This window comes from Rattus norvegicus, chromosome 12, assembly GCF_036323735.1.
Source record: "Rattus norvegicus strain BN/NHsdMcwi chromosome 12, GRCr8, whole genome shotgun sequence".
In the NCBI taxonomy this organism is placed as follows: domain Eukaryota; kingdom Metazoa; phylum Chordata; class Mammalia; order Rodentia; family Muridae; genus Rattus; species Rattus norvegicus.
Genome location: NC_086030.1, coordinates 40,487,545 through 40,512,881, shown reverse-complemented (window position 1 = coordinate 40,512,881; position 25,337 = coordinate 40,487,545). Strand labels below are relative to the sequence as shown.

Genomic DNA, 25,337 nt, shown 5'->3' with positions numbered 1-25,337 from the left:
CAAATTTCCAGTGGATCTGACTCCCTCCCCCCACAGACCTATGTGCAGGCCAAACACCCATGCACATAAAGTAAAAATAAATTATAAAACAACTTTAGGGGTTGGAGATTTAGCTCAGTGATAGAGAGCCCTTACCTAGCAAGGGCAAGGCCCTGGGTTCAGTCTTCAGCTCGGGGGGGGGGGAACCCCAAAACCAAAAATAACTTTAACATGCAACTCCTGGTATTAGTGATTAGTATACATTTTACTAATTCATTTTCAATTTAGGAATCAAGCACTGCTTCAAATACTAGACTTGTTACTTATTTTGGTTTCTTTTGGAAACAGTGTTTCACATGGCTGGTAAAAATGGGTTAGTTAGTAGCCAAGGTTGGCCTTGAACTGTTTTCCCTCCCACCTCTACCTCCGAAGGGTTGGGATTCAAGGCTTGCATTCATTTAAAGATGTAATTTTTTTTTTTTTTCTTCTAGAGCTGAGGCCTGGATCCAGGGCCTTGGCTTGCTAGGCAAGTGCTCTCCCACTAAGCTAAATCCCCAACCCCTCAAGGTTTGCATTCATGTCAGGTTTCTTCAGGCTAACTTTATAAAGGCCCACTACATTTAGGAAGACTAACTTTCCCTCTCTCGATGTTCTTAGGAAATAACAATAACAATTATTTTTTAAAGATTTTATTTATTTATTTATTTATTTATTTATTTGTTTGTTTGTCTTTTTTGGGGGGCTGGGGACCGAACCCAGGGCCTTGCGCTTCCTAGGCAAGCGCTCTACCACTGAGCCAAATCCCCAACCCCTTATTTATTTATTTTTTATATAAGTGAGTACCCTGTCACTCTGTTCAGACACACCAGAAGAGGGAATCAGATTGTGTTGCAGATGGTTGTGAGACACCATGTGGTTGCTGGGAATTGAACTCAGGACCTCTGGAAGAGCAGTCAGTGCTCTTAACCGCTGAGCCATCTCTCCAGCCCAACCTTTTTTAAAGTGTTCGCCAAATGTGACAATTTTTTTTTAAAGATTTATTCATTTTATTATATATAAGTACACTGTAGCAGTCTTCAGATACACCAGAAGAGGGCATTGGATCTCTTTACAGATGGTTGTGAGCCACCATGTGGTTGCTGGGAATTGAACTCAGGACCTCTGGAAGAGCAGTTGGGTGCTCTTAACCGCTGAGCCATCTCTCCAGCCCCAAATGTGACAATTTTTATTTGGGCTATGAGGTTAATTTAATTTCAACTGGACTATACTAGTGACTCTAATACGCTGAGTTTTTCTTTTTAATTATTCATGGATGGACCAGGGGTGTAGAGCTGGAGAGCCACCACTACGCCTTAGGCTCCCTTTCTAAAACTGACACCCCAGATACATTTTTCTTTTTTTAAAAGTCATATTTTTGGCTGGTCACAGTGGAGCAGGTCTTTGATCCCAGCAGGCCGGTGGCTCTTATGTGAGTTCCAGAACAGCAGGGCTACACAGAGAAACACTGTCTCGAAAAACCAAACAAGAACAAGAATGAAAACCACCACCACCAAGGTCATACTTATTGCTTATATATGTGTGGGCACACAACTGGCACAGTCCAAGAGAGGAGATCTGGGGACAATTCCAAGGAGTCAAGTTTTCTTCTTCCACATGTGATCTCCAGGGATAAGAGTTAGAAGGTGAGCTTCTTCCGCGGCTTGGGCCTTTACCTTCTGAGCTGTCTGCTAGCTACTTTTTAATCTATGTAGACCCAGCAAGTCTGGAACTCAGAGATCCAGTATCTGTCCAGTGTTGGGATTAAAGCCATGTGCCGTAACCAGGGTTCACTGCTCATTTAATTGTCCTGGGTCTCTATTTTTTTCTTTTCTTTTTTTTCGGAGCTGGGGACCGAACCCAGGGCCTTGCGCTTGCTAGGCCAGCGCTCTACCACTGAGCTAAATCCCTAACCCCTATCCTGGGTCTCTTGTAGGTTAGCCTGGCCTAGAGAATTCCCTTGTGTAGGTGAGGATGACCTTGACCGGCTAATCCTGCCTCCATTTCCTAAATTCATACATTAAAGGCATGAACACCATGCCTGCCTTTAATTCCCGGGAATGATTTTAATAGATTGACTCGGATTTTGCTGTCCTCTGCCCATCATCCCCTTAAGCAATTTCACTTAAAAAAACAAAAAGAAAAAAAACCCAAAAAACCAACTAAACTCATTGCAAAAAGTTACCCATTTGCTTCCAATTTAATTACAACACCTTAAAAAAAAAAAAAGGGCTAGTTTGGTGGCCTTCCCGAGTTAAAGTAAAACTTTTTAAAAGGGGTCAAGGTCTAAAGTTGACATTTTTGCGAGGTCTCCAATGAGGGAGACCCCATTATCCACGGTAAGACCCCCATTACCCAGCTCTACCAATCACGTCCATTTCCCTTTGGAGTCGCCTGAAGGAGGAGTAAGACGTTCCAGTGAGGGGAAAAAAGGGTTCAAATGAAGGTCAGATACCCAACAGTTCGCTGGGGTGAATAAAGTGGGGCAAAGTGAAGCAGCTGGCGGTGGCTTCAGTGGTGGCAAGCTTCCCACGCTGGCAGGGAAACCAAGCACGCAGTGGCACCTGGGGGCCTACTGTGTGCCAGGCCCGAATGCAGGTCTCCGCCCCGAAGGCGCCCGCGGGCCATCCTCTATGTTGCATCTGGTGGGGGGGAAACCAAGGTCCCCGAAGGGGGCTGAGGACACCCGGGCAGCCCACGGTGCCCGTCCGCGAAGCAGGGCCAGCGGCCGAAGACAAGCATTCCCTCCTCGAAGGGCAGACCCGCCTCAGCGAGGGCGGATCCCCCACGGCCCTACCCCGACCCCGGAGAGCGAACGCGGCCCAGCGCTGCGCCCGCTCCTCACGTGTCCCCGATCGGCCCCCGAGCCGTCTCACGTTCGACTTCCGCCTGACCCTTCCGACTTCCGGTAAAGAGTCCCCCCCGCTCTGTTTCGCATCTCCGCGCCCTCCAGGCCGCGTCGCCCCGTACGCGTCCGCGAGCCCGGCTCCCATGCGTCCGTCGACAGACGCCGCTCAGCGGCCCGCGGCAGGCCCCGAGCCGCGCCGCCTGTCGGGCTGGGCCGCGCGGCGCTCGCTCCCGCGGACGGCGCGGCGCGGCGGGCGGGGCGGCGCGGTAGCATATCCCTCCGCCGGCCCTCCCCCGCGCGGCCCCGGCGCCCCTCCCCGCGGGCCGCGCTCGCCGCCCTGCGCCTCAGACTGTTTTGGTAGCAACGGCAACGGCGCGTCCCGGCCCGGCTCCCGGCGGCTGTTCGGTGTCTGCGGGCCTCCCCGCCCCTTCGTCGTCGTCCTGCTGCCTCTGGCACCCGCGACCGCGCCAGCCCGCGCCTGCCCGCTCGGCGTCCGCGCGTCCCCGCCGCGCTCCGGCGTCTCCTCAGCGCGCCCGGCTCCCGGCTGTCCCCGCCCGGCGTGCGAGCCGGTGTATGGGCCGCTCACCATGTCGCTGAAGCCGCAGCCGCAGCCGCCCGCGCCCGCCAGTGGCCGCAAGCCCGGCGGCGGCCTGCTCTCGTCGCCCGGCGCCGCGCCGGCCTCGGCCGCGTCGACCTCGTCTTCCGTGGTGCCGGCCCCTGCCGCGCCGGTGGCGTCTTCCTCGGCGGTCGCGGGCGGCGGGCGTCCCGGCCTGGGCAGGTGGGTGTCGGCTCCCCAGCCCCCTCCGCGCCCGCCTGGCCGATCCCGCGCCGCTCGTCCCCTCCCCCGCCTCGCCCCGTGACCGGCCGGCGTAGCGATGGGCCGGGGGCCCGCGGAGGGGCGGGAGGCGCCGGCAGATCCTTCGGGCTTCTCAGGCCGTGTCCAGCCTCCCGCACCATCGCGTCCCCTCCCCCCAGACGGCCAAGATGGACGGCCCGGGCGGCCCCCTGCCCCTCGCGTGTGTGCTAGGGGCGATTGGTCTCCCCGCCCCACCCCCTTGCTGGGTCCCCTGCCTGTGATGGAAGAGCGGCTGAGCCAGGGTGCAGGTCGCAGGGGGACCCTCTCCTGAAATGAGCCTCACTGCTGGGTGGGGAGTCGGGAGGGAGGAGGGGAGATTGAGGCCCAGCCGCCCCAGGTAGGGTCAGCCGGGTGTCCTGCATATTCCCGCCTCGCAGACCCTGGGAAGGTGGGCGACCGAGGCGAGGTGGGTGGCCAGCGGCCTTGCGCACCCATCCCCCTTTAGATCTGGGGCGGCGGGGTTCCCGCAGCGGGCTGTCCTCCCCCAGCTGGGGAAGGGGTGGGAGTGCCCTGCTCCCTCCAGGCCCGCCTCCCTCCTTCCCCGCAAGGTCCCCTGCGCGCGGGTGGTGGCCGATCCGCATTGCTGTTTCTCGTCCGCGGAGCAGAAGGCGCCTTTGAATAGAGGTGGGCGAGGGCCGGACTCGAGAGGTGGGTTGGCGGCGGGCACCGGACACGCAGCTCATTTTCCCTCCCAACCCCTGTCCCAGTTCCTGAAATTTTTAGGGGTGAGGAGCCTCCACAGAGGAGTTGGTGCGGGTCCCGAAGGCAACGACGCGAGTGTTGGCTTGCGCCCTCGGCCCCCTTTCCCCTTCCCTGGGCCCGATTTCGTTGGTAGGAGCTGGAGGAGGCTGGGTGCTGTCCTGTGTGACTGGGCTTGACTCTGGAGGGTGTGTGCGCGCGGGGGTGGGGAGGGGTGGGGGTGCTTGTCAGTTCGTATTTCACGAACTAAGAAAATGCTTAGTGTTAAAACGGAGAGGCAAATGCCAATAGACTCCATTCCATTGTGGCCGGTGTCCTTAACTTGGGAAACGCCGCCGCCAGAGCTTACCAAGGGCATGCAAGTCCATTTCCCCTGTGTCCCTGTGTAACAGGCACTACTGTGCCTCCCTCTGGCCTAGGCCTGGCTGGCAGGGCCTCCTTAAATAGACATCCAGGACTTAGGAGGTGGGCAAGGGGAGTTTTCTTGTTTGGAGTTTTCTTAGCCCCATTGTCCAGCTGTCCATTTCCAGAGAGTTCCTGTACAGCAGAAGTTAACCCGCAGGGTGAATCAGAGCCGGGTTTTAAGGAGTTCTTCTGGGAACAGTATGTGTTTTACTTTATTCCCCCACACTCCCAATTTTCCCAAGCATGAGGCCTTTCAAACCCTTCTTAACCCGCCTCGTTCAAATTAAACCATCATTCTATTTCCACGGTTCTGCGAAGTTAGGGTTTGTAACTTGAGTTTCTTTTCCGTCCTTGACTTTTAGTGAAAAACGAAAAAATATTTAAATTTAACTTTAAGGATACATGTTTTTCTTTGCTTTTTTCATGTTTTAATCTTTGGTTCTCAGGAAGTGGCACGCATTTACGTTTTGTTCAAATACAGATTAAAGTTCCTGAGCCTCGCTTACTCTGTAGGCTTAAACATTAGACTGTGGCTGGCTGGACTCCACAGGGAGGGGCAGGGTATTAGGACCCCTGTCAGTCTCTGCTTTTGAGGCTCTGCAAAAGGGAAGGGCATTTAGAGCCTTCCCTGCTTTAAGTTCTCTTACTTGGCGCATAGGTTTCTTTTTAAGTTTCCTTCGTCCAATGCCTGTGCTCAGAATGGGTACTTTTGTTCTGTACAGAACCTTGGTTAACGCCATCCTCCTGTTCTTACTCTCCTCAGGGTTGTAAATGCATTGTAACTTGTAGAGTTTTGCTTGGGTTTGTGTGTGTCATTTTAAAGTAGGGCTGGCAGCATGGCTGTGGAAGGGCTATGTAGCATCGGGTGGTGGGGTGGCTCAGTGGCCCTTGCGGCCAGGCTTGTCAACCAGGATTCCCACACCTCTGCTGCCACAGCAGGAAGCAACTGACTCCTGCTGCAAGTTGTCCTCTGACCTCCACACCTGCCAGGGCATGTCCCCTCCTCCACAATAAATACACTTGAAAAGTGGCGTTGATGTTGTCATGTTTGAATTAGCAAAATGCACTTTACTGCCGCCTTAAGCACTGTTTCCTTTCTGGACCCTCCCCAACCTGGAACCCCAACCCAGGCCTTGTTTTTGCTCGAAAAGGATTTTGCTACTCAGCCAGCCTGGATCTGACTTGATTTTTGTGTGAACAGAATTTTGTGTGATTTTTGAGAACAGTTTTTTCCCATCATCACTTAGAGGCCACTTTCTTAGAAAAGAACCGTATGTGATCACTTTTTAAAAATCTTACCACAGTTGCACCCGAATCTACTTACTCTTGACTTTGACCTTTCGTGACGTCGTGCTCATGTGTGATGCAGCCTTCTTCCCCTTTAATCTGGTGACTTTCTTTTTTAAATAACTTATGCACTGAGCTAAGTTTCTACCCAACGGCTGGGGCTTTGCTCTTTGTGTTTGTGTTTTGTAGTGGTGGTGAGGTGAACTTCTTCACTAGAAGCTTTTTGCTTCATCCTAATTTTTCCCTAGAGAAAGTGGTGCCCAGGAGTGGTTTCAGTAGGTCAAGGACTCTAAGGTTTTATGGCTCTCATAAGCTGTGCCATGTTATTTCTCAGAAGGCTCAGTGGGTTCTGGAGCCAAGAAGGCAGCTCTTCAGGGGTGGGCTCTATGTACTTGTTGGATGCTGTGGGGGAGTGTTGCGTGTAACATCAGGGTCCCTCACAGACATGGCTTTCCTGTGTTTCCTGGTCATGGCTGTCTTTAGATTTATTTTATATATGTAAGTGCTTTGCCCGTTTGCATGGTAAATATACTGTATGCACGTCTAGTGTCCACAGAGGCCAGAAGAGGGCCCTGCATTCCCTAGAACTAGAGTTACAGACATCTGTGAACACTGTGTGGCTGCTGGAATCCCTGGGTCCTCTGCAAGAGTAGCCAGTGTTCTTCACCCCTGAGGCATTCATCCTGTCCCTCTTATTTCTTTTTGGATTTTCAGATTGTTTTTCTGTATATGAGTGTTATGTGTGCATATTAAAAGTGCCTGGTGCCCACAGAGGCCAGAAGTGGTCTCTGGATCCCTGGGATTGAGTCAGGGAGAGTTGTGAGGCCACCATACAGGGCCAGGTTCCTCTGCAAGGGGAACAAATGCCAGGCCTGGTGCCATACGCCTTTCATCCCAGCACTAGAGATGGGCAAGTGGATCTTTGGGGCTCGAGGTCAGCCTGGTCTCTGTAAGGAGGAGACTTATAAGTGCTCTTAACCACTTCAGCCCTTGTATTTGAGTTTTACTTGAGCTTTTTTTTTTTTTTAAAGATTTATTTATTTATTTATTTATTTATTTATTTATTTATTTATTATAAGTACACTGTAGCTGTCTTCAGACACCTGAAGAGGGCATCAGATCTCATTACAGATGGTCGTGAGCCACCATGTGGTTGCTGGGATTTGAACTCAGGACCTCTAGAAGAGCAGTCAGTGCTCTTAACCACTGATCCACCTCTCCAGCCCTTTACTTGAGCTTTTACTCAGACTGTATGTGAAGACGCTTTGGAGCCTGTAGTGTACACTGCCAGTGCAGATCCAGGATTTCTGAAGGAACTGTTCTAAAACTTTCAGGCTGTTCAAAAAAACTGTTAGACATTTTGTGTTATTAGCTGTTAGTTTATGATCACTTTTGGGGAAAACAAGTTAGCTGGTGGTGAAGTGTGTGGTAGGATTAGCTGAAGGAGGTTGAGGCAGGAGGAGGATCATGAGTTACAGGCCAGCTTGGGCTATACACATTTACAGTTTGGAGGTGATGTACACCTAACATTCTAACATTGGGGAAGCAAAGACAGGTAGCCTGTTGTACAGAACAGCCAGGGCTACACAGAGAAACCTTGTCTTGGAAAAAAACCAATTTGTTGTGCATACCTCTTGTCTGTCTGGTGCCTATGGAAGTCAGAGAGGAGGTCAGATGCCCTAGAACTGTAGTTAGGGTGGTCAAGGGATGCTGGGAACTGAACACAAGGTCCTCTGCAAGGGCAGACAGTGCTCTTAACCGCTGAGCCACCTGGCCACAACCAACCATGTATTTATTTTTTTGAGTTCAGCTTTGTTTTTGAATAGCAGGGGAAAATGACCTTGAACTTTTGGTCTGACTCCCTAGCCCCCCACCCGGCTGTTGGAATTGTAGGTGTGCACCTCATTTATGCAGTGCTGGGGTGGTCATTCAGGCTTATCTGCATGCTGGGCACACATTGTACCAATGTAGCTGCATCCTATTTGGTGAATCATGGGTTACTTCATAGAGAGGGTTTAGTGGTGTGATGGACAGCATCCGCTTTGCTTTCTTTTAAGATTTATTTTATGTATATGGGTACACTGTCACTGTCTTCAGACACACCAGAAGAGGGCATCAGATCCCATTACAGATGGTTTTGAACCACCATGTGGTTGCTGGGAGTTGAACTCAGGACCTCTGGAAGAGCAGTCGATGCTCTTAACCACTGAGCCATCTCTCCAGCCCTTGTTTGCTTTCTTTGTTTTGAGACAAAACTCTCACTATTTGTAGCCTTGGGCTTCAAGGCATGTGCCACTCCTGGCTTATAGGTTAGACATCTTTTTTTTTTTTTTTTTTTTTTTTTTTTGGTTCTTTTTTTCGGAGCTGGGGACCGAACCCAGGGCCTTGTGCTTCCTAGGTAAGCGCTCTACCACTGAGCTAAATCCCCAGCCCTAGACATCTTTTTAAAAGTACTTTTTAAGATTTATGTGTGTATGTGTGACCTTGTGTGCTTGTGTATCACATGTGTGCAGGAGTCCTGAGGAAACCAGACAAGGGCACTGAATCCCCTAGAATTGGAGAGAGGCAGTTGTGAGCTGCTGTGTGGGTACTGTGAACTGACCTGGGTTTTTTGGGAGCTGGGTAAGCATTTTTTTTTTTTTTTTTTGGTTCTTTTTTTTCCGGAGCTGGGGACCGAACCCAGGGCCTTGCGCTTTCTAAGCAAGTGCTCTACCACTGAGCTAAATCCCCAACCCCATGGGTAAGCACTCTTAATGAAGGAGTCAGCTCTCAAGTCTGACTTGTAGCCTTTGTTGTTGTTTTTGTATTCTCTTTCAGAGAGGATATCTTACACATTTCTCACAGTCCTGGTTGTCACTGTGTAATCCAGGCTGGTCTCTTAACTCACAGAGATCTATCTGTCTCTGCCTGCTGAGTGCTGGGATTAAAGACAGGCACTATCAAGCCTGGTTTAGTTTTGGGTTTCTTTGTTGTTGCTGTTTGAGACAGGGTTTCTCCTTGTAATAGCCCTGGCTGTCCTGGAACTTGCTTTGTAGACCAGGCTGGCCTCCAAGAGATACGCCTGCTTCTGCCTCCTGAGTGCTAGGATTAGAGGCCTCTACTGCCCAGCTTGCCTGGGACTCCTTGAACAGGCAGTGTACATCTTCTTGCCTCTGCCTCAGGCACCATGGCAGGCCCCACATCTTTTTTTAAATGTAGCCTAGGCTGGCCTTGCTTCAGCCTCACAAGCACTTTTGGGAATTCAGGTATACCACCATCCCTACACTTCTCATTTTAAACACTTTACTTTAAAATTATATTTACAGGGTCCAGAGAGATGGTTTAGTGGTTAAGAGTACTGGCCGGGGTTCAGATCCCAGCACCTACATGACAGCTTGCAACTGTCTGTAACTCCTGTTCCAGGAGCTCTGACACTCTCTCTCACACATGCAGGCACGGCAGCAGTATACATAAAATTAAAAATAAATTTCATTTTGAAAGAGAGCGAGAACGTTCTTTAATCTTTCGGCTTTGTTTTTCGGGTTTTTTTGGCTTCATTCTCTTAAGGCACGCATCTTAGAATTGTCCATCGTGCTTCCATGTAAATGTCAGACATCTCTGTAAGTTCACATCCCCTCAAGTGCTTACAGCACCGCACAGCATAAATTGTTGAGTATCTGTCTGTAAGGCAGTGTTAAGTTATTGGGTGTACTCATGTCTAAAACAAAGCTAATTGCTCTCCTGGAGTTCACATTCCTCTTTTGAGCCTTGACGGGTGGCCCTGTGTGGCCTGGACTGTCCCATGTCAGCCCTGCCTTTCTGGGATTGCACGTGTGGACCGCCACACCTATTTTGCCTTAACTGAGAGGCAGGCAGCAAATAAGCAACACACCTGTGGACTGGGATTAGAGGAAGCAGATTAAGGGCATAGAGAGTTTGAGGAAGGGGATGGATGCAAGTTTAAGTGGATTAGATGAGTCTCCTTGAAGAGGTAACAGGTCAGATCCTTCACCCTTAAATCTTAGTTGCAATTCATAAGGTTAAAACTGGCTCATTTTGTCATCTTCTGAAGGGGTATTGATAGTCGTTTGATTATGCCAATCTGAAGTTAGCAAAAATTAATATTTAGGTCATTAGCAATAAACTGCTAAAGTCTGCTAATACAAAAGAAAGACATTTTTGCTTTTGGACTTTTTTTTTTTAAAAAAGATTTATTTATTTAATGTATACAAGTACACTGCAGCTGTCTTCAGACACCAGAGGGGGCATTGGATCCCATTACAGATAGTTGTGAGCCACTATGTGGTTGCTGGGAATTGAACTCAGGACCTCTGGAAGAACAGTTAGTGTTCTCAACTGCTGAGCCATCTCTCCAGCTCTCTTTTTGTACTTAGCTATTTTACTGGATTTATCCAAATGGATATTAGTTATCTGTGTTTGAAAGAAAAAATGCTGGGGCTGCTTTGAGTTCTGCATGCTGAAGTCTAGCATAGAAACATTTATGGGGTCAGGCATAGTGTTCTTGCTTTGTCTAAATGTGAACTTGTGTTTTTTGTTTCTCTAACTAAACAGTTGCCGTTTTACCCAGGGGATGGAAACTCACCATCCTGATTAAGAGCCATGTGATGCAGATTTAAAGAACATCTCATTCTTTTTGTTCTAAACAGCTTCAGCTGTATTGGAACGTCATTCTAGTAGAGCACCGTGTGCATGCACACACACTGCCTTTAGAGACTTTTTCCTTGAATCCTAATGTTCTATTTTGGCTAGGTAGAAATTGCTTTTAGTATTATGTAGTGTTGAGCGGGTAGGGAAGTCTATTTTTATAGTTATTTGAAGTGATGGTGACAGCTTCAGTTGAGATGTAAATGGAATGTATTAGCAGGCTAACCTGCTGGAGCTTCTGAATTGGAGATGCATGGGGGAGGGCGGAGCTCAGCGGTGGAGGGTTTACCTAGTACTCAAGAGGCCCTTGATTGAATCCCAGGTTCTGTCAAGAAAGAACAACAAACAGCAACATTGATTTGAAGTTGTCTTGAAAAAAAAATTGAAAATGACATGGTCGAGTGAGTTTGAGGACAGCCTGGTGTACATAGCGAATTCCCAGCCTGCTGGGGCTGCATAGCTAGACCCTGTCTCAGAAAGGTGGGGTGGGGCAAGTGAGTGTGGGAGTAGGGATAAAGTGCCTGGTGTGTTGGGAGTGTCGGAGGTCATGGCTGTAAGGGTGCAGTTGCCTGTTGAGGAGTGTGAGCTGAACAAGCCCAGTGCTGCTCACTGGCCGCTGCTTGCTTAGCTGTCACACAGAGAGTGCTTTCAGGAAACTGCCCGGAGTTGGTGTTGGTGAAGTCTAGAACTATAAGGACACTTTTGGATCCATATCTTAAAACTAGTGTCACATATGATGGCAATGTGATTTATTTAGGGACAGACAGGGCCTTACTTTTCCTAGGCTTGTCTGAATCTGTGGTTCTGTTTGGTTTCCTGACTGTGCGGATCATAGGCAGGAGCCATCAGACTAAATGCTCTTAAAGTGGAAGAGCCTCATACCTTTGAGTAGAGGGTGCTGCACCTCTTCATGAGGACCTGTGTCTTGAAGCACACATTTAGTTCTATAGGTGGTTGTGCCGCAGCTGTCTTCCTGTTTAAACAATCGAGATCCTATAATTTGTTTATATGCCATGTCTGTCCAGTGTTTGGAAAAACAGACTTGTGAGATATAGTGTATAATAGGGATATGTATGGGACATAGTCTGTGACAGAGGTGAACACTGTCCTAGAGTGCAGAACAGACTTATTTGTGAGATAAGGAAGCTGAGTATTCACTCATAAATGGGTTTGATTTTTGTTTTCTCATTGGAAGTTTTAGGGTGCTTCCAGAAGAGCAAAATATTTACAGGCGTGTTGGTGCATTCCAGAGACAGGCAAGCAGTCTCTTTATTTAAAGGCTAATCTGAGGGGCTGGGGATTTAGCTCAGTGGTAGAGCGCTTGCCTAGGAAGCGCAAGGCCCTGGGTTCGGTCCCCAGCTCCGGAAAAAAAAAAAAAGGCTAATCCGAGTTCTAGGCCAGCTACATAATGAGAACCTCGATAAATAAAGTCTCACTGGGAAGCAAAGTGGAATACTGAAAGTTTTTCTTTTCCTTTATTAAGATAGCCACCATCACAGCCTCATATATGATACTGATAGAGATGTGGTACGTAGATTTTTTTCCCCCCAAGGTAAGGTTCCCTGGGTAGCCTTGGCTGTACTGGAACTCACAGATCTGTCTGCCTCTGCCTCCTAGCTGTCAGGGTTTTTTTTTATTTTTTTTTGGAGCTGGGGACCGAACCCAGGGCCTTGCGGTTGCTAGGTAAGCGCTCTACCACTAAGCTAAATCCCCAACCCCAGGGTTTTTATTTTATACTTAAACATATCTTCAGATTATTTTATGCTGCTGAGTGTTTACCTGCATGTGTGTATATGCACCATGGTCATGCATGCCTGTGTCCTTTGGAGATCAGAGGAGTGGAGATACATAGCCACCGTGTGGATGCTGGGCACTGAATTGTGTGCCTTCTGAAAGAACAGTCAGTGCTTTTTCCAGCCTCTTGTTTTAATTTTTTAGTGATGTGATACCTTTGCGTTTCTGGGAGAAATGTACATGAATGCAGTTTTCCTGGAGGCCAGAAGATGGTGTCAGGTCCCCTGGAGCTGAAGTTTTAGGCTGTGAGTTGATCAACCTGGGTGCTGGGAATTAAACTTAGGTCCTCTGCAAGAGCACTAGGTCCTCCTAACTGTTGAGCCATCTCTCCGGCTTCATAGATTAGATTTTGAGTTCAGTAGTTTGTATCTTAAAGAATTTTTTTTCTTGAGATGATAGAATTTTAGAGTGTGAAAAAAGAAGCAGAAAAAAAAATCTTTCAAAATAGAACTAACTTTGCAGCTTTGGGAGATTAGGTAGCCTGCCAAAAGCAACCTTCATTGATTTTTATTCTGCTCCTCCCTTCCGTAAGTGCAGACAACAAGATGGCGGGAGGGCTGTGCGTGCAGCTCCCTAGAGCAGTCCTCACCCAGCTCTTTCCTGTTGGGCTCTGGGTTAAACCCCTACCCAGCACCACAGAGAACAAGACAAAAGGCGAACCCGAGATTTGAGTTTGGCTCACATAATAAGTTCTTTAATTGTTTTTAGTTTGTATAATTCTGCATAAATGTAATGTGAAATCTGCTTGAATGTTTGCTTTTTAAAGGGCAGCGTCTCACACATTCTAGGCTGGCCTTAAACTTGGCTGTAGCTCAGGGAAAGGTTTTTTCCAGTGCTGGACATTGAACCCAAGGCCTTGTATGTATCAGACACGCATCACACTCCTTAGCTTCCTGCATAGTTTAATTTAAAACAAAACAAACAAAACAAAAGACACAAAATACTTAGCTTTCAGGTTGCCAGTGAATCAAAAGGTAGACCTTTCAGAGGCCAGTGTCATTGAGAGCAGTGGGAAACTGAGATGTGGGTGAGAAACTGTGGGGTTGTAGTCAGTCAGGAGGCCCTAGAAAGCACACCCTGCGGGGTGTTTTGACTGAGTGGATGACCTGGTCCATAGGCCCTAGGGCAGTACTGCCTTATTGCACAGTGTAGTTAACATGCTCACAGTGGTGACTCATAAGGTTAAATTATTTTTAATAGCTTTCAAAGAATTTTTCAATGCAGGTCATAACTGATTAGATTATGAAGTCACTTTAAAGTGTTTTTGGTCGAGGCGGGGGTATTCCTTGCTACTAGCTCTGGTTAGGGTGCAGTTTGCTATGTAGACAAGGCTGGCCTCTGACAGATGTGCCTGCCTCTGCCACCCTAGTGCTGGAATTAAAGGTATGCACCAGAACGTCCGGCCCTACATTTTTACACATTTTTTTTTTCCTTCGGGGCTGGGGACCGAACCCAGGACCTTGCGATTCCTAGGTAAGCGCTCTACCACTGAGCCAAATCCCCAACCCCACCCCCCCCCCCCCGCCCTACATTTTTGTAACTCCCTGAGACCAGTTAGTGCTGTCTGTTGAGGTGTGAGCATATACTGGTTTGCTCGTGTATAGGTCTTGTGCAAGTGATTGTAGTTGCAGTCATCTCGTGAGTGTTCAGAAGACAGCATTTGAAACACTCCTCCCAGCCCCTGCTTTGTAACTTCTTTCTGCCTCTTATCTCTTGATGTTGCTTGAAGCCCGAGGCCAGGTGTGTTGATCTAGGAGTCCTACTTAGGGCCAAGCACTCAACACGCACTTATTCTCAGCTGCTGACCAGTATGGGTCTGTGGTAACTACTGGGCACTGCAGAAAGAACACTTTGCTGCCAAGGTTGAGCGTAGCTCTGACCCCTGGGTATAAGCTGCAGTGTTTAAAAGGCGGTTGACCCACAGTGCCTGGCAGGACCACACAGCTACATTGCCCTGTGTGGCTCTGCCCTCCTGAGCCGATCGATGGCTTAGATGATATCGTCACAGTGTGTGGAGGCTTCAGGTGCAGTAGTTGAACTGGAGACTGGATTCACTTCCTCCTAACGCAGTTAGTTAAGCTTTCTCAGGCTGCAGCTTTGTTGTTTGATTGTATCTCCTGGCCCAGAGATGGTGACTGGCTGTTTGCATGAGGACTCAGTTTCTGTGTCTCATAAAGGTGTGTCTTATGCTTTTAGGAAGAAGCACAAGTAGGGTGGGGTATAGGTCTGTGGTGGAGTGCATGCTCTGCCTTCATGCCTGGCACCCCCCACACAGTGAGGCATTGAACTCTTTACCTTTTATCTTGTCAGTTCTTTCCTAGCTCTCCACTTAACACCATTCAGATTTGAAGCTTGAAGTTTGGTGGTTTTCAGTACTCAGTCTATTTACAGGTGAAGAAACTAAGGCCAATGATATTTACTAAGTTTCATCTTTGGCTCTGTAACTGCCACTAGAATTAGGTTCACCCCCTACTCCGACCCTCAAAAACCCCTACTTAGTGAATCAGGCTACTCCAGACCTCACATGCTAAGCCTGTGCTCTGCTGTAGCGCCACACCTGGGCTCCAACCCCCTCCCCCAGCACATGTTTCTTAGCATGCCTCCTGCTTTTCTGAGTTGTCCTGCGTTCTCCAGAGCCTTAGAAATCAGAAATCATCACAGCCACATTCTGTGGAGAGACTATTAGTGGGACTCAGTCTTGCCAGAGTCAAGTCCACACCATTGTCTGTGGTAGTAAGTCCCTCCATAGGTGGAGCACACAGTATTCATTCAGCGTGAGGTAAAGCCTGCTGCTCTTCATTTACCTTCTTAAATGTAGTCTTCATAGGCTCAACCGAGTTGAGTTACACAGTCTTATTGAAGGAAAAGGGCCTTGCCTGTGTTCTCGCAGCTTCAGGGACGTACAGTTAAAGTGACATCAGGACCCAGTGCCTTGCATTAATGTCTGGGGGCTTCAGTTTAACGGTGAATAGTGAGATAGGAGGAAACTTAGAACTGCAGAATAAGGGGGTTAATGCCACCAGCCACCAACAGATAGGTGGCTGTGCTGCTAATGATCAAATTCAGTCACCACACCCACTACTGCTATTTCAAAAATGTCTATGTGCTTGAGCTCAGCTTATTGTCAGTGTCATTCAAGTGTAGCAGCAGCAGCAGAGCTCACACTGCAGCGGCACACACTGATGGTGTTATAGAAGGGAGCAGTTAATGCTGCGAATGTCAGATTAAAAAAAATAACAAGTTTTTAATTTTTTTGAGACAGGCCTATGAAGCCCTGGCTGTCTTGGAACCTGTTGTGTAGACCAGGCTGGCCTCAAATTTACAGAAATCCTTTTACTTCTCCCTCCCTAGTGTAAAAAGATTAAAACATTTTTTTATTTGTGCATGCGTGTGTGTGTGTGTGTGTGTGTGTGTGTGTGTGTGTGTGTGTGTGTACGTACGTGTATGTACCACTGGAGTCCAGAAGAGGATATCATATCCCCTGGCAGTTGTGAACCACTTGATGTGTGTGAGTCCTGGGAATTGAACTCAGGTCCTTTGCAGGAGCAGCTAGTGCTCTTAAACTTGCGGGGTCATCTTTGTCACCCCAAAAGTCATATTTAAATAGTGGGCAATAACATAATTGATGGTGAAAGGGAAGAATGTTGGAGAGCCAATGAGATTCTCTGTTTTGAGGCAGGGACTCTTAACTCTGGTTGCTTTAGACTCCTGGTAATTGTTCCCGCTTGCCCTACCAACTGCTGCGATTACAGGTGTGAGCCACCAGGCCGATGGAGCTTTTAAATAATACTCCCCTTGCCTCCAGTGCTGGGGACAGGGGCCAGAGGATGTGTCTCCACCTTACAGTGTTGACTGAATGTAGCTGCTGTGACTGCTGACGTGTGTTACCCGCCTAGTGTATGAGCTGCTACTTCTGGTTTCTCTGCCAGCCCTTTGTGTGCTAACCCTTAGCTTAATTTAGTAAAGGTAGCTGTGCAGTGGTATTCTAGTGCATTTCTCTGGAGAGATGCCTCTGTGCTTCAGAGTACTGGTTCCTCTTCCAGAGGACCTGGATTTAATGCCTAGCGTATACATGGTGGCTGACAACTGTCTGTAATTCCAGTCCCAGAGGATCCAATACCAGTACCCTCTTCTGGCCTACACAGGTCGCTCAGAGTGTATGGGCGATGTTTGTAGGCCATGTACAAATTTACTTCCACTTTGTGTGTGTGTGTATGTATGTATGTATGTATGTATGTGCGCATGTGCATGTGTGCATGTGCATCTCAGGGCTAGAACTTAAGTTGTGAATCTTGGTGGCCCTAAGTTTGCTTTGTTTTGTTTTCCACTCAGCTGGACTCCGTTCCAGGGAGTAGTCCTGACCAAAGTCTGTCTTGGTTAGTATTCAATAAAGCTTGCTTCAAATTTGGCTTAAAAAAAGTTTTGTGAGGTAGAGGCAGGTGGATCTCTGTGAGTTCGAGGCCAGCTTAATCTACAAAGCAGGTTTCTGGGATGCCAGGATTGGTACACAGAGAAATCCTGTCTTGGAAAAAAAGCCTTATTCTGTAGCTCAAGCAGGTCTTGCTCGAATAATGGTTATGAGGTGCTGTATCTGATAGTACATGGGGTTTTACAAAGTTGAATGTAAGTTAAAAGAACAGTTTTAAAGGGTGTTTACACTAGCTTTTACTGTGCAGTTACCTTTATTGACATTCTATGGGTTTGTGTGTGTGTGTTGGGGATGAGGGTTGGGTATTTGTAGGCCAGAGACTGATGTTGGCTGACATTGCCTCTCATTGAGCCTAGAGCTAACCAGTTGGTTGGACTGGTTGGCCGGTGAGTTCTGGGGATCTGCCGTTCTGCTCCCTCGGTACTGGATATACAGATTGATGCTACTGTGCCTGGCTTTTGGCTTTTATGTGGGGCTAGGTATCAGGAACCAGGCCCATATATTTTGTGGCAAGCACTTTATCTAGTGAAAACAAAACTCGCTCCCTAGCTCGTCTTTGGTTTGTGTTGGGGTCAAGGAGGGAGAATGAATAGCATTTAGAGTTTGTCCAGCTCTAAAGGGTTTCTTTCGGGCCAGGTGTTGGTATACATCTTTAATCTCAGCATTCAGGAGGCAGAGGCAGGCAGATCTGGCCAACCTGGTCTACAGAGTTTCAGGACAGCCAAGGATACATGAAGAAATTCTGTTTGGACAAAACAAAACAAAACAAAAGAGATTCTACATTGCTAGCAGTATATTACATTAAGAATGTCTTTAGTGTACAGTGTATGTGCACACGTGTGTGCCAACAGGGCACGTTCAGTGTCCGGCTCTTTATCTCTGATTTACTCCTTTGAGGCTAGGACCTGAGGAAACCTGGAGCTAGGCTGTCAGTGAACGATCTCCAGTGACCTCCTTTGATTAGTGATGGGGTTGCAGGTGTCTAGCTCTGTAGAAATCAGTGTTGTAGACTGACTAGTAAATCATCTCCCCAATCTCTCAAGTTTTGTGAGAATGCCTCTTTGGGCTTAAAAACGTTTTTTTTTTAGGCAGGGTCTAAACTAGCCCTGGCTAGTTTCCCCTGCCTACAGAGTTCCCCTACCTCTGCCTCCTGAGTGTTGGGATCCACGGTCTATGCCACCTCACCTGGCTTTCTTTAGGTTTCCTAATCTGTGTTGTTCCACAGGCTTATTAGGGATTTCTTGCCTTGCTACAAATGTTTGTTGAGTCCCTTTAGTGAATTTCTGTCTGTTATGCTTTTCAACTTGAAAAGTTTTCTCCTTTTTAAGAAATTATGCATGTTTCTGTGTGTGTGCATGTTTGTATGTGTGCATGCCTGTGTGTTTGGCTGGGCCCCTAGATGGCAGAAAGGGTATTGGATCCCTTGGAGGTGGAGTTACAGATGGCTGTGAGTTACCAAGTGGATTCTGGGAATTGAACCCAGGGCCTTTTAGAGGGCAGCTTGTGCTACTGCTTAGCCGTCTTTTCAGCCCATGTATTAACCAATTAACCAACCAATTAATTAATTAATTATTATTTATTTTATGGCCGGGTTCTTACTATGGAGCACTGACTGGCCTTGAACACACAGTGGTTTTCCAGCCTCTGCCTTCCAAGCACTGGGGTTCAAGGGCTGGATACCTGTTTCCCTTACTGCTCTATTATTATTGTGTGTAGGTGTGTGAGCAAGGGTAGGCAGAAGTGTTTGAAATGCTCAGGACCTGGGTTCAGACTCGGGACGGTAGGTTGCACGACAGTTGATTGGAACAGATATCTCACTGCTGCCTGGGGTTTCATTTCTTTGCCCAAGGCCGTGCGTTCCCCAGGTAAGTAAGGGAGTAACACTGAGTGGAAGTTCTGCTGTCTCCAGTGACTTGTCTTTCTGTGGCTTTTTGATCCTGCGTAGTAAGTGATCACACTGTCCTGCGGCTGGTCCTGTTGGAGCTACTGCCTTTAGCGATAGTCAGGGTCTTTCTAGTGTGTGTATCCACCGTGCCCGACGGCCTTTCCTGCCTTGGCCTCCCAAGCTGGGCATTGTAGCTATGCACCCAACTGCTTTTAGTTTTAGTTTTTAAACTGTACTTTGGGTTACAGAAGCAGTTTGTGTTTCCTGTTTCTCTACTTAGTTGGTGAGATCATGATTTCCTAGGCTCTGTAATTTTTTTATTGAAAAGTGGATATTTTAGACAATATCTTATAGCAAGTCTGGTTCTGGGTTGGAGCTGGGGCCGCTATTACTATTTACAGTTGGGCAGTATTACAAGAGTATAAAGGAGTTGTGTTATTAGAGTCTTAGAGGACTAACCTACAGTGTAATTACATAGCTTGGGGCCCCTGTAGCTCTTAGGCTGTGTAATCTTATGGGACCACTGTACGTGGCTTATGTGTGGTGCATCGCTGTGTGCTGACTGCTGAATGGCTACCGCGCAGTCGGCCATTTTACACCTGACTTGTAGCCCTTAGGTCTGCAGTCTGGACCACAGTGGTTGTGTAGGACATCACATTAACTGTCAATGGGATGATACTGGGTTTTGTTTATACATACACACACACACACACACACACACACACACACACACACATAAAATTTGGCATGTATATGTGGATATGTGTACATAGAAGTGTGCAGAGGAGAGCTCATCCTTGGGTCTGCCACCCTGTTTTTTTCAACTGAAACTCACCTTGTAGAGCAGGCTGGCCTGGAACTCACACAGATCCAACTGCCTCTGCCTCCTGAGATGAGGGATCAAAGGTGTGGATCAACACGCCCAGCCTGACACTTAGCTTTCTGTACCCAGTGCTGGGAACTGAGCTTAGGTCCTCCTGCTTGCTTGGTGCTGCTCTGGGCCATGAACTCCACGTACTGATTGGCCAGATCTGTACCTTCGAAGGGCAGTTCCCGGACTCGGAGTTAGACACTGGTTTTTCAATTGCTTACCTGCCGCCTTCCCACGTGTCCATCAGACCTACTGGAATTGAATTTCTTTTGAGCTCACCAATTTTCTCTTAGTGCCTTTGACCACAAGCCGGATACTTTTAAAGCAGCTTGGATTCATTTTTCTTGTTTTTGAGTCCCCATGTCCAGCCCTGAAGTTCCCTTAGTCACTTTAGTTCTTCACATTCTTTTTGCAGATGGTGTTCATTCCTTTGGGAAGATGTTGTAAGCTCTCTGACAAATTGTGTAAAATAGCATAACTTTGTGTGTGTGTGTGTGTGTGTGTGTGTGTGTGTGTGTGTGTGTGAGAGAGAGAGAGAGACAGAGAGAGAGAGAGAGAGAGAGAGAGAGAGAGAGAGAGGGTCGAGACAGGGTTTTATGTAGTCCTGATTATCCTGGAACTCTACAGACCACGATGGCTTCAAACTCAGATTCCCCGCCAAGTGCTAGGATTAAAGTCTTGTGCCACACCTGTCACATAACCATTTTAATCGTCAAATTTTTTACAAAACTTAAATTTTCTGTCTATGGGCGTTTGGCCTGCATGTATGTCTGTGTACTAAGTGCTACATGTTGCTTGCTGAGCTCTAAGGAAGGTATTGGATCCTGTGGTCCTAGAGTTACAGTTGATAGGTGCCATGTGGCTGCTGGATATTGAACTCAGATTCTCTGAAAGAACAGCCAGTTCTTTCTTTTTTTAAAAAAAAAAAATTATTTTGGGGTTGGGGATTTAGCTCAGTGGTAGAGCGCTTGCCTAGGAAGCGCAAGGCCCTGGGTTCGGTCCCCAGCTCCGAAAAAAAGAACCCCCCCCAAAAAAAACAACTTATTTTGTGTGTACTGTATTTTGCCTGTATGCATGCCTGTCAGCCATCTCTTACCCACTGAGCCCCGGTTTTATTCACTTGTAAAACAGTTTCTGTGATCACAAAGGAGATTTGGTATGCCCGATATGCAGTGGTCCCTTTCCCCTTGTGTTTGGTTCTGGGGATCCTGTTTTGTCTCTGTGACTGTGACTGTCCGCTCTCCATGCAGTTGTGCAGGCTCGCTTTCCTGTTAGCTTGTTTAGTTTCGCATGCTTCGAGAGTCCTTTGTGTTCTAACACACCAGAACTTGAGGGAGTTGAAAGGTTTATTTTTGTTACTTTTTAAAGTTAGTGTGTGTTGGGTATGTGGGGTATATGCATGTGAGTGTAGGTGCCCATTGAGGCCAGAAGAGGGCACCTTCCCTGGAGCTGGAGTTACAGGCAGCTTGTAAGCTGGGAACTGAACTGAGATGATCCTGTGTTGTCAGACCAGGAAGTACTGAGCTGTCTCTCCAGCTCTGGAGAGTTCTTTCTTTATGATTAATACAGCATTCCGTTGTCAGTGGGCCACATGTTACCCCGTGTCTGCCACTTACCCACCAGTGTGCATCTAACACTCTTCCCGTGGCGGGTGATACTGCTTGGGTAAACATGGTATGTAGCTGTCCTCGATGACTCGCTGCTTCACTCAGGTTCTGTGATATATGCCCAGAAACAGAACTACTGGATCTCGTGGTCATTCTATTTAAAATTTTCCCAATTACTCTAGTTTGTATTTATTTATTTGATGTAAATAATGCCCTTTACTGATTTCATTGATATACACAGTGTCTATTGGTCGTTCCCCACTCCCAAAATTTTCTTTCTTTTTTTTTTTCTTTTTTTCGGAGCTGGGGACCGAACCCAGGGCCTTGCGCTTGCTAGTCAGGCGCTCTATCACTGAGCTAAATCCCCAACCCCTCCCAAAATTTTCTTAACCCGATTCTATTCCTGCTAACCCCCTTTTCCCCAACCAATCCCCCCTCCATTTTTCCTGTCTGTTTGTTGTTTGGCTTTTGGTGACTGCTTACTTTGATGAGAGTTGCTTACATGATTGTAGGTTGGGAGTTACTTATGCAGAAGGGTACTACAGCACTGAAGACAAGACCCTCTGGCAGCTGTTCATTTCCAGTAGAACCCCTCCCCCCAAGATGGGTGGGACCCTAAGATCCCATGTCCCGTCTGTGCTGTGTTATGGGTACGCCCAGTCTTGTGTAGGTAACCCCAACTGCTTAAGTTCTTGAGCACAACTGCTGTGCCTTATCTGTACACTCTGGCCTTAAACTCCCAGCGCCCTCCCTGTCTGGTTCTGTCTGACCGTGGCAGGGGTGATGCACATGGAAGTCTTGTTTCAGGCCTAACGTGCAGTGGTCACTCATTCTCTGTACTTGGACTAGTTGCTGCCTCTGACCAAGCAGCTCTAATCTATAGGGATGGACAGAAATATTTACAGAGTAACTTGATACCATGTCTACTTAGAAAAACAGCACTAGCTTGTCTCCATATAGCCCGTAACTCTCCTAGCCGTGGACTCTTGAGTAGCTTTATGGTGTCAGACAGGCATGAATATTCTCCTGTGGAACAGGCCTTACATCCAATTAGAAAGTGCCCCGCTCACTAAGTGATGCCATTGCTGTAACAGTTGCACACCTTGGTGGATAGGTTGGTGTATGCATGGCTTGTAGGGTTCACTTCAGGGTGAAGATTCTGTTCAGGTTCATATCAGTCTTTCTTCCGGGCAGATTTCGAGCACCTTCAGGAGCTGTGAAAGCTAGCTAACCATCAGGGAAGCCCCTGACTCTGTTACAGTGGGCTTTCGTTGTCCTGTATCCACAGTATGTGGTGTCTATGTCTCTATTAGTAAGAGCCGTAGTGTCTACTTCTGATGGCAACAGAGCGATTGCAAGACCCTGACCAACGACTCTCTGTTTGATTAATGTGGGCGTGTCAGACACGTGTACACGTGCGCGCACACGCACACACACACACACTCACATGCACGCTCACGCTGTGTATGTTTGTGTGCACACAGGCCAGGGGCCTTTGTGGAGCCAGTTCTCACCTTCCACTCCCTTTTATGGATTCCAGGGATGCCTTTATTCACTGATCTGTCTCAACAACTTGTGTGTTTAATGATTTAAGGAGTCACCATGTTAACCAGTGTGGCACTCCATCTTCCCTTTCTACCAGTGGTACACAAGGGCTCTGATTTTCCTGCTGCTTTCACTTGCTTGCTAATTTCTGGTGTTTGTTGGAGACAGTGTTGGAAATAATTCACGGCTTCCTGAATGGTAAATATGTCAATTCCTGAGCTATGTAAGCTGCCATAATGGGTGTGAAATGCAATTTCCTAAAAACTAGTGATACTGAGAATGTTTTATTTTTATCTGTTTGAGGCAGGGTCTCATGGAATGCAGACTGTTGTTAAGTTCACTATGTAACAGGGATGGATGTCCCTCCATTCCTGATTCTCTTACTCCACCTCCTGAATTCTGAGTCTACAAGGACAGGCCACTATTTGCTGCTTAAACATCTTCTTATTTTTAGATTAATTTCATGATTTATTTACCTGTATGGGTGTCTGCAGAGGTCAGTTAAGGATGTCTGATCCCCAGAACTGCAATTGTGAGCCATCTGATGTGAGTACTGGGATCTGTCCCCATCCTGGCTCTTTGGAAGAGCATCAGGTGTTCTTTTTTTTTCTTTTTTCTTTTTTCTCTTTCTTTCTTTCTTTCTTTCTTTCTTTCTTTCTTTCTTTCTTTCTTTCTTTCTTTCTTTTTTTTTTTTCGGAGCTGGGGACTGAACCCAGGGCCTTGTGCTTGCTAGGCAAGTGCTCTACCACTGAGCTAAATCCCCAACCCCTCATCAGGTGTTCTTAATTGACCTTTGAACATCTATTGATCTGGTGTCCCCCCCCCCCCCCCCCCAGAGCTGGGGATCGAACCCAGGGCCTTGCGCTTGCTAGGCAAGCACTCTGCCACTGAGCTAAGTCCCCAACCCCTTGATCTGGGTTTTGTTGGTGGTGGTATTTTGGTTTTGTTTGTTTTTTGCTGTTTTTGAGCTAGGTTTTTGGTTATATTTTTGTTAGTGAATTATAGAGTTCACACACCACTCCTCCTTAATATTGAATGTTGGCTTGAAGAGGCATATTGCATGTTATCAAAGCTGGTGCTAAATTCCTGAGTTCAAGAGCACCTTCTTTTTCAGTCTCCCACACAGCTGAGACTACATCATAAATCACCACCCTAAGGCTGACTCTTAAGTTATGATGCTTTTAATGTTATATTTAAGAATTCAAAGTCACAGCCATCAGTAATGGTCACACCTCTAATCCCAGCACTCAGGAGGCAGAGGCAGGCAGATCTCTGAGTTTGAGATTACCCTGGTCTACAGCGTGAGTTCCAGGACAGCCAGGGCAACACTGAGAAATCCTATCTCAAAAAACAAAACAGAAGAAAGAATCCAAGGTCACAGTGCTGATTTTCCTAGGAGTTTGGTGATTTTAGACTTCCTTGTTTTCTTTTGAGGAGGTCTCACTAAGTAGCTCTGCCTGGCCCAGGACTTAACATGTAAAAAACAGGTTGTTCTTAAACTCAGAGATCCACTTACCTCTGCTTCTCAAGTGCTGGGATTAAAAGCATGTACTCCCTCTCAGGTTTCTCTTTTTAAATGTGCATTTGTGTGTATGGATGCCTGGTGAGGCTAGAAGTAGGAGTTTGATCCCCTGGGACCAGATTTAACAGTAGGTTGAGCTGCCATGTGGGTACTGGACCTGGGTCCTCTGCAAGAATAAAGCCTCCCAGGTTGGGGATTTAGCTCAGCGGTAGAGCGCTTGCCTAGGAAGCGCAAGGCTCTGGGTTCGGTCCCCAGCTCCGGGGGGGAAAAAAAAAAAAAGAATAAAGCCTCCCTAGTCCCTTCCACTTGTTTGTTTATTGCAGGCAAGCAGACATGTGCATGGGAATGCCATAGTATGCATTGTGGAGGTCAGAGGACAGCTTTCTGGAGTGATTTTCTTTCCACCTTGTGTGTCTGTGGGATTGAACTCAGGTTGTCAGAGGTGACAGTAGGTGCTTTTCCCATCTTGAGCCACCCAACCTCCATTTTTCTTTTTCCTTTTCTTTTTAAAGATTTATTTATTTTATTTATATGAGTACACTGTAGCTGTCTTCAGACACACCAGAAGAAGGCATCGGATCACATTACAGATGGGAATTGAACTCTGGAAGAGTGGTCAGTGCTTTTAACTGCTGAACCATCTCTCCAGCCCCTCTATTTAATTGTTTTTTAAAGATTAATTTATTATGCATATAGTGTTCTGCCTGCATGTATGTCTGCAGGCCAGAAGAGGGCATCAGATCCCATTTCAGATGGTTGTGAGCCACCATGTGGTTGCTGGGGATTGAACTCAGAATCTCTAGAAGCGCAGACAGTGCTCTTAACCTCTGAGCCATCTCTCCAGCCTCCTGTTTAATTTTTAATGAAATCTTTTTTATGTTGAATTGATCACTTTGGATTTAGCTGACAAGGGTAACCTACCAGTGGTGG

General features: G+C 47.4%; 1 protein-coding gene across 33 annotated transcripts in view; it reads left to right on the top strand.

The window, feature by feature from the left end:
• Window positions 1-2,986: 2,986 nt before the first annotated feature.
• The window catches only part of Atxn2 (ataxin 2), a 96,239-nt gene continuing 73,888 nt past the window's right edge, over window positions 2,987-25,337 (top strand). For 5 of the 33 annotated variants that reach the window (XM_063271207.1, XM_063271200.1, XM_039090144.2 and 2 more), the window contains exon 1: window positions 2,998-3,641. In XM_063271207.1, coding sequence (XP_063127277.1) covers window positions 3,007-3,641 — 635 coding nt within the window. In that variant the 5' untranslated portion in view covers window positions 2,998-3,006. Of the gene's footprint in view, window positions 3,642-3,678; window positions 4,344-25,337 lie in introns of those variants that run through there. The other 28 variants (XM_063271202.1, XM_063271206.1, XM_063271192.1 and 25 more) reach the window with 15 other exon arrangements.